Source organism: Xyrauchen texanus, chromosome 1, assembly GCF_025860055.1.
Source record: "Xyrauchen texanus isolate HMW12.3.18 chromosome 1, RBS_HiC_50CHRs, whole genome shotgun sequence".
Taxonomy (NCBI): Eukaryota; Metazoa; Chordata; class Actinopteri; order Cypriniformes; family Catostomidae; genus Xyrauchen; species Xyrauchen texanus.
Genome location: NC_068276.1, coordinates 37,594,430 through 37,611,074, shown reverse-complemented (window position 1 = coordinate 37,611,074; position 16,645 = coordinate 37,594,430). Strand labels below are relative to the sequence as shown.

Sequence of the window (16,645 nt, the reverse complement as noted above, 5' to 3'; positions counted from 1 at the left end):
ATAGCTGACGTGAGGTGGCAAAGTCGCTGTCGCTATGACAACTGCGCCAGCTGACATACAGGTGGTCAGGGGGTGGGTGATATCACCAGGTGTTGTGTGCCCCTTGTGACCTCTGGCAGTGATAGAAAGCAGGAAAAACGGTCAGGATTTTTATTTTGCCTTTTATGGGCTGTGTATCTCCTTCAGTTTTTTCTCTCTTACATCCCAATATTATTGCTTTCCCTATTTCCCATTGCCTTTAATTTTCCATCCTTTGGCCTTGTGTTTCTTCATCCCTTATACACCCATTCTCTCTCTCTCTCTCTCTCTCTCTCTCTCTCTCTCTCTCTCTCTCTCTCTCTTTAATCAAGGAATAAGCTATAAAGAGGTTCATCTTTTACAAGGAGAAAGAAATGATATACTGGCCAGCAAATGAGTTCATTAAAACATTAATCAACACATTTATCAACTATCAACTGAAAAAAGAAATTTCCCCATTCCAGCAATTTCACACCATCCTTTGTACCATCCTCTCTACCAGATTTCAGAATATATGGACATGTGTGAAATCTATTTGATATTACGATATAACACTCTGCATCCCTGCCATTTTGTATGTTTTGTGTTATCATGGAAGAAATTACACCAATGTACAAATACTTTGTGTTAAAATGAAAAACATAGTTTCACTATGCAGCAGCCTATGAACTCTATGCATGCACACAATAGTACAATAACAAAGCACTACAGACAAGAGCTATATATGACATTTAGACATCACATAAAATAATCATGTCTTCATATTAAATGTTGCGCATGCCCACGTTGAGGTGTGAACTGTGGAAGGCCTATCGATCCTCCCTCCTTATCTCTCTGACATTTACTTACCTCAGTCTGCATCTACCACAGTCACATCCACTACTGTCATATCAGATATCAAGCTAAGCATTTTTGTCATTAGTTTTGGAGAAGGAGAGAAGAGAGAGAGAGAGAGAGAGAGAGAGAGAGAGAGAGAGAGAGAGAGAGAGAGAGAGAGAGAGAGAGAGCTTTTCAGTCATGCATGAGGTGAGAGCAGAGGAATCTTAGACTTGATTAGCACCCATGGGAAGGCTTCTTTCTTTTCTTTTCATTTCTTTTCTTTTTTCATTTTTTTCTTTTCTTTTCTATTTTTTTTATTTTTTATCTCCTCTCCATTCTTTGATCCAGATTCATTGTTGCCATTTACAATCAGCTCTATCCTCTTTATCTCTCCTAGAAATATATCCATCTTTTTCTACTTATCCCTTTCATAACCTGCATCAATCCACCTACTCACACTCACACACCTCTGCACACTTATTCACTGAAACACACTCTCACACTCCTATTCGTGGCTCTGCATGCCTTTTTATTTTGTGCAGTAGCTATGATTTCAGCTTTATCTGATCACATTCACAGAGCTGAAATAATTTCACTCCACATCTCTTTCCATTCCAGCTGAGAGTCTCGCTCCCCCGCCAACCCCTGCAGAGCAGCCATGATTAAGGCTAATTACTAACAACATGACAAATTTTAGACAGCACTTGCATAGCAAGGTGAAAATTATTATCAGAGGTGAGCATGTGTGTGTGTGTGTGTGTGTGTATGTAAAGAGAGAGAGTGATATGAGGAATGGAAAGAAAGGGCTAAAAATTAGTAAGACGACCCACTGTCATCTACAATGTGTTGTAATGAGTGCTCTGGGTTAAATAGGCTGGGACACTTTACTTGCACTTCACAATGGAAAATCATTGCTGGTAAATTGATTATCATTGAAAATTGATAAAGAAGGCACAAAAGGGTCAATGCTGATATTAAGCATAACCAACACGTTAATTCGTTCAAGAAGAAACCTGATATTTTTAAAATGTATTAATAATTTATGTATTGTATGTCTCTGAAATGTTAGAATGGTTTCCTAAATAAGTTAAACTGTCAAATTCAAATCATTTTTGCTGGGGAAAGTTCACTCTGTGACAGTTTTTACTACATACACAGCAGTTATAGTGGAGAAAATATAATGGATACATTTGAAGAAGTGCAATTTGCTTTGCAAACTGATGTATTCTCGCTCTTTGCTTGTTTGTGGCACACATACTGAGGCCTTATGGTCGCATTCTCTATTGGAAAGCTCATTTAGATCAGGTTCATAAAGGCTGCAGGCACATCAATACCCTACTTGATTACATTCTCACCTCCACTGAGAGGCCTCAATGAATATTTATCAATGTGAATGCAACGCACACCCTCCCCTTTCATCATGTCCATCCACCACCCCTCAAAACCTTCTTCACTTAATTTCTTTATGAATATTATAGTCTGCATTATGTCAGCTCACAGACTGACAGCACTTGAGCTAATCCTGTTATTGTCTTAGTGAGATGGCTGTATTTCTTGCTTAATGTGTCAAAAAACATGCACCCTTTCATTTATTTTATCACCCCCCTTTTTATTTTGTTGTGTTTGTCTTACGTTGGCATGGAGACAGCAATAATTGGATTGGAAAACAATTTGTGGAGGTGGGAGGATGCTATCAAAGTACTGCTTTCAATAGGAATATGTTTGACGTGAATTCTTGGCAAACAATCAATGCTTGGGTTTTCTGTAATGGGAGAATCGCAGAAAACGGCACAGCGAAGGAAAGTTGAAAATTAAAAATATCTATCTCTGTGATTGTGCAAAGCCAAAAAAATAAAATAAATAAAATAAAAGCAAACATTTTACATTACAAACCATCAGACATGTAAATAGGCTACATGTTAACAGAGTTCACAATACCATTTAAAATTTGTAGCTAGATTGAAATTTGTGTAAACTGCATTTATGTGTTACACTTAGCACTTATTTTCATATGCTGGGGACAATTAAAATTCAACATTTTACTCATATTATTGTGGATGAATTCTAAATGCTCATAATGTCACAGCTCCGGTGAGTTTGCCGGTTTGTTTTGTGTTGTTATTTTCTCTCCCTCATGTCTCGCAGGCACGGCCAGCATGTATTACTGGCGTTTCCATGGGAACATTGAAGTTGATCATGTTACTGATTAGTGTGCCAAGCACCTGTTCTCCTATTCACTCCCTTCTTAAACCCTTTGTGTTCTCAGTATCTTTGCTAAACTGTTGTTTGGTGTGACATCACTCTCTCTGCCTAGTGGGTCTTGTCTCGTGTATATGCTGGTTGCCCACGTGTCGGGCTGCTTTCCAGATTGCTGCATGTCAGCTGGGTTTCCATGAAGGATACCTCATCTTTGCCCGTGTATCAGGAGCTAGATCGCCCCACCCTGCTGGGTGATGTTCTACACCTCACTAAGCTTCAACTGAGGATTCCAAGAATCTATTCCTGACTTCCACAATGCACACACTCATTCTACTAACACACTCTTCACTGATTGCCCCGGGTGTGGCCACAGTGTGCACGCTTCTCTGTCAGTTCTCCCCTCTGCTGCAGCCAGTGCTGGGATCCTTGACATCCACAGTGACTGCTCACATTTATTGTAAATAAATCCTTTAAACTGTTCCTCTGCTTTTGGGTTTGTTTGTCTCGCTATCGCTCGTCACACATAATTTAACGTCTCTTGCACACCACTAAGACATGTACAAAGCTAAAAACTCCACTAAAACTAAAAACTAATTAAAACGAATTAATCCCATAGTATGCCCTTGATCATTTACAAACATATGGACTCTTTCTGACTTGCTCTTCTGGGAAAAGCAGGGAGTGCAATACATAATCAGTCAGAAACTTTGGTCATTCCTACTTTTAGTAGGAAATGTGGTTTCAATGGATTGCTTTACATTGAATTACATCTTATTGGCCTCACTGAAGAGGCCAGCATATGTTGTGATTTGCACCCTGGTCCCACAGCATACAATGGAACTAAAAGGTGACTGAGGTTGAAAGTCCCTAACATTCTACACTGTAAAAAAATCCTGTAAAAATACGGGAAATTTTGAACAGTAATTTACCGTTATTCATAAATGCAGTTGAATACTGTAAATGACGCTGAATTTTACAAGCAAAATAATAACGGCAAGCTACTGTTCAGTGTTACTGGATAATACAGTATTTTTTTCAGTCTAGTCACGTGCTTGAGCCCGCTCACAGTCACAACTCGCAGGAAAATCACAACTCATAGATTTCCATCACCATGCGCGCAGTAAAAAATAATTAACATTAGGCTACATTAAAGGTTTAACTACATTACTTAAATATTTTATTACGTGAGAAGAACGAGTAAGAAGACGATTCAATTCAGAAAGACGATTTGAACTCCGACTGTGACCCTGCCAGCACAGATCGTGGACGGAGCTTTCACCTGCATTCATCTACTCTTCGTCAATTTATCAAGGTAAGTCACAAACTGATAAAAGTGTTATCCTGTGATATTTACTTGATTACCAAATCTACGTCAGGGATTGTGCTTTATTTTACCATTTGTTGTAGGGTTTATTGAAATGTGCACTAAATCAATGAGGCTAACAGTTGCCTCAGTTTTACGCAACACTTTTACTATTCCTAGAGAGAGCTTAAAGATTGTCTGAGTTAAAATATAAGATTATTTTTCACTGGAGGTCTGTGGATTGTAGTGTAAAAATGATAACTTGCAACATTTGTGCTAAAACATGCAACAACACATTTGCGTATGTCAGGCACATGCGAGCTCATAGTTTTTTTTTGCCGAATGCATCAGTTAAGTGTGGTTTCCCTGAATGCACACGAACATTTTCTAAGTTTTCAGCCTTCAAGTGTCACACTTATGGCCATAAATATGGAAAGAATAGGACTAAACCAGATAGTCTAGGTGATTTAACATGCCATATTGACTTGTGCAGCTGTAAGTGTGAGGATATCCGTGGTCTTCTTTTACATCTGAAAAGTCATTTTACCGAAGGCAAGACAGTTACATGCCCTTTCAAACAATGTGACAAAAAATTTACTGTGAAGTATAGAACCTACTGTGTAATTGCTCTCTTTCTGTATTAATCTCATTAAATGGTTAGTTCACCCAAAAGTTTAATTATCCCTATAACTCACCCCTCAAGCCATCCTAGATCTATATTACTTTCTTCTCTCAGCCAAACACAATCAGAATAAAAAAAAAGATCTATATTTTTTTAACACAGATTGTGTTTGGCTGAAAGAAGAAAGTCATATAGATCTAGGATGGCTTGAGGGGTGAGTTATATGGGATAATTTAAATTTGTGGGTGAACTAACCCTTTAACTTATGTTTTGTTATGCTCTTAAGTGTAACTTATTGTTGTTTTAGCCTTCAAAGGTCATTGGGAAAGTATTGATTTGCAGCAGTATAACTTATGATACTCAGTGTACATAGAGAAAAAATATACTGCTCAATTTAATTGTGTGTGTTTTAGCCAGTAATAGGGCACTCATACCCGTATTTGATACTGATTCGGGACATTAACTATATTTGTTGTCTGAATCAGTTGCTGGGGATGAAGTCACTGTAGGAGGTTGGATGATCAGTGTGGAAAACAACGTAATCTGTGAAGGCATCCAACAGACCTTCATCACTGGCCTGGCTGCAGTTTTTGCCACCTACTATGTCTTTAATTTGCAGTACCAAGAAGAAGCTGCAAGGACATTGGAGTTTGTTCAAAGGTAAATCCTCTGCTAGACATTTAGTCCCTCTTATCAGCTCTGTTCAGGAATGTTAAATTGGTGACTTTCTCTTGTTCCTATATTGACTTTATGATTACAGTAGTTTCTTTTGATAGTGACTTGAAGTTTATGTTTGCACGTGCATTCAAACGTAGCACTGGGTTCAGGCCAAATGTATTGTCATGCTGCATGTTTTGAATAGAGAGAGTAATTCTCTCTAATTTCTATGCCGACAAATGGTGGACAAAACAGCACAAGCGCATAAACACAGCACGCAACTGAATTACATCAATTTGAGCACCCTGACACAGCTTGCACGTAAAATGTAAACATGCCACACTCAAATCCCACACTCGAGGACAAACCTTCCTGTTAACAAATGCTATTGGCTGTTGGCCTCTTATTTTGATTCACAGCGATTGGCTGTTGTTGGCCCTCAAAACAGAAAGCGGGATCCTGGATGACAGACTGTAAGAAGGTAAGTTTTCTTCCAAATTCATACGTCTGTTTATCTATGGTGTTTATATGTAAAGGGTACAAAAATTGTACTGTTAAATTTATGTATAATTTGGGTAGAATTAACACAAAATTGATCTGATGTATTTTTTACAATTTCTTTTCCATCGATACAATGATGTCTTTTGACCTGATTCTTCTAAAATGGCTGACCCAAGTTTGCATGTATTGATTTAAATATTTAGGACATTTTTACATAATTGACTTGTGTAACATAGATAAAGTAACACGACACCTCTTGATGTTAACTAAAAATAGCTAGTCAAAAGACATCATTGTATCGATGGAATTATATATATATTTTTAATACATCAGGCATATGTAAATGAACAATTTTGTGTTAATTCTACCCAAATGATACATAAATTTAACAGTATAATTGTTATACCCGTTACATATAAACACCATAGATAAACACATGAAATTGGAAAGAAAACTTACCTTCTTACAGTCTGTCATCCCAGATCCCGCTTTCTGTTTTGAGGGCCAAAACAGCCAATCGCAACAGGAGGACCGCATTCACGGCATACAAGCAGCCAATCAAAATAAGAGGAGCTGCAATTTGGCCAGCAGCCAATAGCATTTGTTAACAGGAAGGTTTGGGCCCCGGCCCTGAGTGTCAAACCTGACTTGTGTGCAAAGATTTCAGCTGCATGTAAAATAAGAACTCGTGTGTGTGGAACCTGTCAGGACTCGCGGCTTTGTTATTTGTTAATATGTGCGCACAATCATATTTTTTGTCCTTTGAGTGTTCTGCATGTTTACATGCCAGCTTTGTCACGGTGCTCACACTGTTGTAATTCACTTGCGTGCTGTGTTTATGCACTTGCACTGTTGGTCCACCATTTGATGCCATACATTACCTATCGTTGCACCAGCCGTTTGTAGAAATCCATGACCAGTCTGAACAATCCAGTCGACTAACATAATTAGTTGCTTTAAGGGACTTGCGTGTTTAGGAGAAATAAAGAAATAATTTTATTTTACATTTCAAATACAGTTCTGAACTCATTTAGGGGTAGCATTGTAACATTTATTTTTATCTTAATATTTTCAGACCAAAGTCCTAAAACCCATCTGCTTAAAGGGATTTCACCCAAAAATGACAATTGGGTAATTTACTCACCCTCATGTTGTTCCAAACCTGTATGAGGTTCTTTCTTCTGTTAAAGAATGTTGGGAACCAGACAGTTGACCCATTGACTTCCATAGTATTTTTTGATTCTACTATGGACAACTGCCAACTGTCTGGTTACCAACATTCTTTAACATATCATCTTTTGTGTTCAACAGAAGAAAGAAACTCTTTCTCTTTCTTTTTGATGACAACATTTTCATTTTGGGGTAAACTATCCCTTTAACACCACTGACAAAGATATATAGCCTAATGCTGTCTTCATTACTCTAAAATACTTAGGTCTCCAAATGCCTCAGATCAAACTTAAACTAAACATGATGCAAATACTGCCATAATGGCAACAACCTAGAATATTTATATTCTGAATGCATTGGGTTTTGTATGTCTAAAGTGCAATTAATCTTTACTTGCCTCACCTAATATATTATATTTCTCTGTAATTACATTGTAGACGCTTTGTTGGTGTGAACCCCGAGAGAGGAACAAAAGCTTGCCAGGCAAAGGTGGTGTCCAAGAAGACGGGGAAGCTTGTCCAGAGAAAGGCAACCACTGTGAATTTGCATGTGGCCACCCTCTTAAAAAACCTCATAGACTTTGAGTGGGGCTTTATTTAATCAGGTGAAGTCGGAGCATTGTGCTGTCCAACTATGTTTACATGAAGTTCTATAACTAGATGTTTGTGACGGTATTGAGTTAAGTAACCAGATGCTTGTGACAGTACAGTATTGAGTTCTGTAACAAGATGTTTACATGGTCACAGCATTGAGTTCTGCAACCAGATGTTTGTGACAGTACAGTATTGAATTCTGCAACCAAATGTTTGTGACAGTACAGTATTGAGTTCTGTAACAAGATGTTTACATAGTGACAGCATTGAGTTCTGCAACCAAATGTTTGTGACATCACAGCATTATGTTCTGGTCGCAGATGTTTATGTGAAATCAAAGTATTGAGTTACCCAGTTTCTCTGGTGAAGCAGAAATAATGTAATTCATTGAAGATTTGATGTTATTAGCTTTAATAAAAGCATGTTTTAAGGTCATCTTTTGTTTGAGCCATTTGTTTGCTAGCAATTTTCAGCGTGTTTTTTATTTTAGAATGCACATTTTAAATTGTCAGATTTTAGTAGTTGTAAATGTAAAGATCACATTTTAGAGTACTAAAATGTTTCAAAGTTTGTGAAGATTACAGCAGGAACAGTAATATAACAATATAATGGCAGCCGAAAACCTGACAGTATTATACTGTGCAGCCTATATTTTCTACAGCACAGTACTGTAGTATTTTTTACAGTAATAAACTGTTGTTTCAGATTACAGCAATCTACAGGTAAATCTAGCTGCCAGTAGTTTACTGTAAATTAACGGGGAAATTTTTACAGTAATAAACTGTTGTTTCAGATTACAGCAGGTCCACTGTAAAATTACAGCATTCTACAGGTAAATCTATCTGCCTGTAATTTACTGTAAATTAACGGGGAAATTTTTTACAGTGTACCTTATATGGACCATACCTTTGTTTTTCACAGGGGAAAGGAAGCTATTTGGATATGGAACAATATAAGGGTGAATAAATGATGACAGAAATTTCATAAACAATCTTCACCAGAAAGACAGTTCTTCAAGTTTTGCTGTTGAACAACAAGGCTATGTAGAACTATTTCTCATTGAGCTTTATAGACCTACAACCAAAACAACAGACTTAAGGGATGGGTAAGGCATCAAATGCCCCGGCATAGGAACAGTATCAATTGATCAGTGTTCCCTTAACATCTCAGAACACTGTAAGGATATCCTCACAGATGATTCAGATTATCCAGACCAGAACAAAAGCAAAACAAGTTTTACAGATTACAGTCTAAGTTATTAAACAACATCTTTGATATATCCCTGTCGGTATTGTTTATGTCATAACAGGATTTCTGTTTCATGCAGAATGGCACTTTTATTTATTTTAGTTTACAGTATCCAGTGAAATTGCCAAATATCTGCATGTTAGGCAATAGTCTATAAACATCTCTGTCTATGTATTTGATTGAGATAACTAATAACCATCTGTCTCTCCACTCTCTTTCTGTTGTGTGGCCATTTTGATTGACAGAGCATATTTGGCATGTTGCCACTGCAGCAGACAGCCTGTTGAATCAGTGACAGAGAGAGCCACTTAGATCTATTTAATGGCAAAACACACACACACACACACACACACACACACACACACACACACACACTTATTGAACACAAACACTGCATTTTCATGAGGTAATAGTGCTATTAGGAGGTACTATTGATATTACATTATAAAATAAATCTAATATAAATGGCATTTATATTATAAGATTTGGCTTTTGATGTTTAATGTTATAATAATTTACAGTAATAGAGCATTTTACACTCACTAAAAAGAGTACCAAAAAGTACCATGATGTTACCATGTTTGTTTTGGAGAATGTACCATAGGATTGCCATTGTATTCTTTGAAGTACATTAGAAGACCATGTAAATGCCATAGTAATGTATATGAATAAGATAATCATACAGTACCATGGTATATATGGTAAGGATGCCATGGAATTACCATCTACAGTAGATACTGTGCTTTTACTGTACCAATTATGCCACAGAACGTTTTTGTAAGGTTACTACATTACGAGAACTTTAAAATTATTGTTGTATAATCGGGGGCAGTGGTGGCTCAGTGGTTGAGGCTCAGGGTTACTGACCAGAAGGTTGGGGGTTCAAGCCCCAGCACCACCAAGATGCCACTGTTGGGCCCTTGAGCAAGGCACTTAACTCCAGGTTGCTCTGGGGGATTGTCAATGTAATAAGTGCACTGTAAGTCGCTTTGGATAAAAGCGTCTGCCAAATGCATAAATGTAGATGTTGCTTCCAATACTCAAATAATAAGCCAACAGCAAGGATAATGGAATTTAGATAACATTGCTAGTAGAGCATAACATACTAGTTTAGCAATATTGTGAACTCATTAATCCTGTAGTTGTCACTATCTAGCAGAATGTCCATTCCATTTTATGGAAAAGAATGACAATGAAAGTAAATGTCAGCCGAAGAAAAAAAGTCACATGCATTTGGAAACACATAAGACAGAATGTTATAAGACAGAACCATATCGTTAAGGGACAGATTTTGAGTAAAACATGCTCAGTATGGGGTTGAACACTGGGAGCGGAGGATGCCTGCCATTATTGGTGGGGGGGAGGGAGATAGAAAAACTCCTTTCCTCTGACTTACTTCACTCAGTCCAGCCTCAAGAATCCGCAGACCACTCTCCTTCTCCAGCTGTCCTTTCTGTTTAACTGTTAAAGAGAAAGAAGGGGGACTGAGTAAGACTACATCATAGGCCATAGCATGTCATCAATGCTGAGTTGGAGATGTGTGTGACAGGAATATGTGTGTTCATCAGGGGCGCATTTCCTGCTTAACTGCTTAACCACCACAGTACGATGCATTGTTGGAGAAATTAGCAAGCCAAAACCATAGTATCTACAATGAGGAAAATAAGTATTTGAACACCCTGCTATTTTGCAAGTTCTCCCACTTAGAAATCATGGAGGGGTCTGAAATTGTCATCGTAGGTGCATGTCCACTGTGAGAGACATAATCTAAAAAAAAAAATCCAGAAATCACAATGTATGATTTTTTAACTATTTATTTGTATGATACAGCTGCAAATTTGAACACCTGAGAAAATCAATGTTAATATTTGGTACAGTAGCCTTTGTTTGCAATTACAGAGGTCAAACGTTTCCTGTAGTTTTTCACCACGTTTGCACATACTGCAGGAGGGATTTTGGCCCACTCCTCCACACAGATCTTCTTTAGATCAGTCAGGTTTCTGGGCTGTCGCTGAGAAACACGGAGTTTGAGCTCCCTCCAAAGATTCTCTATTGGGTTTAGGTCTGGAGACTGGCTAGGCCATGCCAGAACCTTGATATGCTTCTTACAGAGCCACTCCTTGGTTATCCTGGCTGTGTGGTTCGGGTCATTGTCATGTTGGAAGACCCAGCCTCGACCCATCTTCAATGCTCTAACTGAGGGAAGGAGGTTGTTCCCCAAAATCTCGCAATACATGGCCCCGGTCATCCTCTCCTTAATACAGTGCAGTCGCCCTGTCCCATGTGCAGAAAAACCCCCCCAAAGCATGATGCTACCACCCCCATGCTTCACAGTAGGGATGGTGTTCTTGGGATGGTACTCATCATTCTTCTTCCTCCAAACACGGTTAGTGGAATTATGACCAAAAAGTTCTATTTTGGTCTCATCTGACCACATGACTTTCTCCCATGACTCCTCTGGATCATCCAAATGGTCATTGGCAAACTTAAGACGGGCCTTGACATGTGCTGGTTTAAGCAGGGGAACCTTCCGTGCCATGCATGATTTCAAACCATGACGTCTTAGTGTATTACCAACAGTAACCTTGGAAACGGTGGTCCCAGCTCTTTTCAGGTCATTGACCAGCTCCTCCCGTGTAGTTCTGGGCTGATTTCTCACCTTTCTTAGGATCATTGAGACCCCACGAGGTGAGATCTTGCATGGAGCCCCAGTCCGAGGGAGATTGACAGTCATGTTTAGCTTCTTCCATTTTCTAATGATTGCTCCAACAGTGGACCTTTTTTCACCAAGCTGCTTGGCAATTTCCCCGTAGCCCTTTCCAGCCTTGTGGAGGTGTACAATTTTGTCTCTAGTGTCTTTGGACAGCTCTTTGGTCCTGGCCATGTTAGTAGTTGGATTCTTACTGATTGTATGGGGTGGACAGGAGTCTTTATGCAGCTAACGACCTCAAAAAGGTGCATCTAATTTAGGATAATAAATGGAGTGGAGGTGGACATTTTAAAGGCAGACTAACAGGTCTTTGAGGGTCAGAATTCTAGCTGATAGACAGGTGTTCAAATACTTATTTGCAGCTGTATCATACAAATAAATAGTTAAAAAATCATACATTGTGATTTCTGGATTTTGTTTTTTAGATTATGTCTCTCACAGTGGACATGCACCTACGATGACAATTTCAGACCCCTCCATGATTTCCAAGTGGGAGAACTTGCAAAATAGCAGGGTGTTCAAATACTTATTTTCCTCACTGTATGTCATACATCCATTGTTTGAACCACATTGGTTCAGCATTATAGAGCTGTCGTTAATAATGTTACACAGGGGATAATAAATGGAGTAATAAATTCTGCAAATATTAAATTATAATAGATCATTTACACATACACCAGAAAGCCATTTAATTAAAGAAAGCTGCTGAGGTCAGGAAAAATGCATGCACTGTGTAATGCAACAGATACATCGGCTGCAAGGGGGTTTCCCTCCTCATCAGACTTCGGGGTTCTCTCGATGTACTTAAGCACACACGCATATGCGCACTTCTCAAAAACATAAACGCTACTTATGTGTTAACATAAACATGAAAAACCTGTCATCTCAAAAAGAAACTGTGTATGATAAAGTACTTTCTCTTAACAGTTTTTTAATCCCTTAAAAGGCTGTGTTTGTGTTCAAACAATGTTTCAGAATGCTGTTTCCTTAAATGCATGTAAACATAGGCAAAGTGTTTTCAAAATTAAAGATATCTATGGAATGAAAGATATAGAAGCCTCAGCAAAGTCAAATGATGTCCACACAGCAAACTAATAAGGATTCATGCGTCTAACCACATGTAAAAATGTGTAGATTGTAGTGCTGGTGGTGTAGTGGGCTAAAGCACAAAACTGTTAATCAGAAGATCACTGGTTCGATCCCCACAGCCAAAACCATTGTGTCCTTGAGCAAGGCAGTTAACTCCAGGTTGCTCCGGGGGGATTGTCCCTTTAATAAGTGCACTGTAAGTCGCCTTGTATAAATGCGTCTGCCAAATGCGTAAATATAAATGTACAGTTGAGCTAAAAACCTACAACTTGTTCACACAGGTTTTTTTTTTTTTTTTTGTTGAGAGAATTAATATGGCCAAAACTTGTCCAGACGGAAATGATAAACAAGGTGGCTATTTGATTGACAAACGGAATCTAAACACTGAAAATTAGTGCAGCAGACTCAGATGGACACATCTTAAAGGGTCCTGAAACCCCAAAACATATATTTTGTGATGTTAACAGAAAGTTCAGGTTGCACATAATTGAAAACATTGATGGCACTTAGTATGTTTATTGTTAAAGACAAAGTGGTTATTTTTTCATTTGTTGAGCCATTTTGTTCTTCCGGCTTAAAAGCAATGTAGCGTCAATCAGCGTATTTCTCCATATTATACTTCCATCCAAACGCTGCACTCCGTCATGCATGAGCTCGCATTACAGCAGAGAATTCAGTCTCATGGACGAACAGCTGTTCCTGGCAGGCAAAAGACTTCAAAGGCACTCAGGTAACAGAAATGCGAGGGACTTTTTTGATTTAGATTTTTCTCCCCTTTTCTCCCAATTTGAATGTCCAATTCCCACATATAAGTTTACTGAGAAATAGGTCATTGTGCTAAGACGTTTTAGAAGCTCTTCTGTTATTAGTGCATAGTCTAAACTCAGTTCCTGTATTCACAGTTTGGGCATTCCACCAGCAGGTGGTAATAAAGTTCATATCCAAACTATGAAAACATACTGTAATGGAACATCAAATTATGACTCAGACAATAACTGTTGTAGAAGTCATGGTATATTTTTCCATTATTGTTATTATGTTTAGATTTACAATTGTATTTATGTATTATTATCTTTGTCATAGGCCAAGAGAAAAGATTTTATTGTATTGGGGGATGGCTGGATGGCTTGGATGATTTCACATTGGAGATGTGTCTGCATCTGTTGATAGAGATCATTTGAATGAATTTGGCAATTGTGTACTAAAGAGGATACGTCTAAGAACATAAAGAAAGTGAGTAAGCAGACACCTAAAGGTGACTTGACTTGACTTCATTGTGCCCCTTAACCTCAGGGACACTATCCCTTCAAAAAGTGTAGTGTAATTTGTTTTGGGTAAAAGTATTTAGAAAACACCAAGAAAAAAAATTACGTTTCAGCATGCATCCTGCAGAGTTCATTTTCTCTGTAAATCTGAGGGCAGAGGCTAAAAAGAGTACTATAGGTACAAAAACACATAAAAGGATTATTCAGACTGTTATGAATGTCATCATATTGTTTAGCTGAGACATAAAAACATTGGCACTGCTGTCTTAATTTGACTTTAAAAAATGTAAGTTTGTTATCTGAACTTCAGACGTTAGTAATGAAAATAACGAAATAAAAACATTTATTATCCACGATGAGGGTCTATTTGACAAAAAAACTAAACAACAACAAAAAACAACAACACTAAACGTTCATTTGCTGGTAACAATTGTTCATAATTGAGCAACAGTGTTGCTATCAGTTGTATCAGTGTTGAGGGGTTCAGGAAATATATTTTTCTCAGAATGTTAAAATCAATGGTGCTTTTTTATGTTATAACATGTTTATGTGAAATTTAAAATTTGGAGTAGCTGTGTTGGAAGTATTAGTGAATTAATCTCCATCTACCAAGTATTCCCAGTTCATAGGATGATGTTTAAAATGCCACACCTACTCGTTGCAAATTCTCTCAACCTTAACCACTCAAGTTGCATCACACTGCATCTGCCAAAAACAGTGCAAAAGCATAATGTGTTAAATATTGTCTGTTGAAATTTGGCCTGTAGTAATGTTATTTTGCCTAAAGCCCCAACAAATCAATTCAACTAACACTTAAAATACAAAATGTTCCATCCGTTTGAAACAGCTTGCAGACTCTCCTCCCCACAAACCCACTACAAATCAACCTGAAAGTCAGCAATGGCAGTATTAAGGTTAGATAAAACATAACATAAAATAAAAATAAAAAAATAATATATATATATATATATATATATATATATATATATATATATATATATATATATAAAAACAGCAGTTAACAACCAACAAACACCAAGCTCCATAGTGCAGATCTGAACCTTGTAAAACAACATGACCTCACTAGTCTTTCTGTTGTTGCCTGGATGGAACACATACTAAACTGTTAATTAACATACTCTTAAGAATTAAACAACTGTTACCTTCCATTCCAACCAACACTAAGGGAAGTATTTTATTTTATTCTTACACCTCTCTGGAATGCTTAATTGTGCCTAGTAAATAATGAAATATTTTATAATGGCTACTGAACTGTATAATTGATTGCTGTCCCATGCAACCATTTTAATGTCCTAGTTTTATGTTTCTTTTTGTAACCCGCACACAAACACACAAGATGAGGCAGTCACAATGTCGGAGAAAAACTGCTTTTATTAGTATAAGAGCAGGCAACAGTACAAAAACAGGGCAATCCAGTGAAGAATGGTCAGGGAAAGCGTAGAGTCGAAAGCCGGGGAATCAAGGAGAGTAAAGGGGGCAAATCCGGGAGAGTAGTCGAGGGGAGCGAGGGTCAAAAGCCGGGGTAAACAGGATGTATAACAAGTGGGAGCAAAGACAGGGGAACTAGGGGAGCTGGCAAGCTAAGAGGAAGAATAGTAGAGAGGTCAAAACTAGACGAGACTAGCGGGGGGGCAAAACTAGACGAGACTAGCGGGGCAAAGATACGGGGAACTAAATACAATAACCAACGGGATACAAACGGAAGGATAGTGTATTTATAGGGGCGAGTGCAGGTGTAAACAATGACAGGTGATAGGGACGAGTGCAGGCAGGGGCGTAGCACCAAATTTTGGGCCCTGGGTACAAACCATCTTGCTGGGCCCCCGTACCAAATATGTATGTATAGAAAACTGACTTCTAAGGGGCCCCCCCTGCCTCGGGCCCTGGGTACTCGGTACCCTTTACCCCCCCAGTCCGACGCCCCTGAGTGCAGGTGTATACAATGTGTGGGGATAGGAAGCGCGTGAGTGCAGGTGGTCATAATGTTCTGGCTGAAGCGCGTGAGAAGCGAGCATGAGTCAGAGGGGGGAGAGAGTTTACGAGCGAGAGCTCGTAATAGCAAAACCAGGCGTGGAAGCCCGAGGGAGGAAAAAGAGCGTACGAGTTCAAGGGGGCGGAGCGAGGGAGTGGGAAGCGAGCACGCTCGCGGAGTGCATGTGTGCGTGCTCGCGGAAGCGGAGATGGGGCAGAGGAGCGGGGTTCGTGACACTTGTATCACTCTGCTGTCTCTTTTAACATAAGAAAACTATTTCAGTTACCCCAAATTAACATTTTTTGTCCATTTATTTGTGTATTTGGTGAGTAGCTTGATAACCAGGATAAGTACAGCCAGCAGGTCACTACTAAACTGAATTTTGTTATGCATCTGCCTTTTGCTTCCAAAGACTACATCAAAGAGGATCTCTTAAGAAGTAAGAGTAGTAGAAGTTT

The 16,645-nt window shown here is 38.5% G+C and overlaps 1 protein-coding gene and 1 long non-coding RNA gene across 4 annotated transcripts in view; one reads left to right on the top strand and one right to left on the bottom strand.

Annotated features, from left to right (window-relative positions):
* LOC127627403 (receptor-type tyrosine-protein phosphatase N2-like) overlaps positions 1–16,645 on the bottom strand; it is a 301,164-nt gene that overhangs the window by 80,108 nt on the left and 204,411 nt on the right. For all 3 annotated transcript variants that reach the window (XM_052103780.1, XM_052103859.1, XM_052103942.1), the window contains one exon: positions 10,527–10,591. In XM_052103780.1, coding sequence (XP_051959740.1) covers positions 10,527–10,591 — 65 coding nt within the window. The remainder of the gene's footprint in view (positions 1–10,526; positions 10,592–16,645) is intronic.
* On the top strand, positions 4,231–7,809 carry LOC127628960 (uncharacterized). Its single transcript, XR_007968724.1, has 3 exons — positions 4,231–4,348; positions 5,447–5,621; positions 7,727–7,809. It is a non-coding gene; the product is annotated as an uncharacterized LOC127628960 (long non-coding RNA).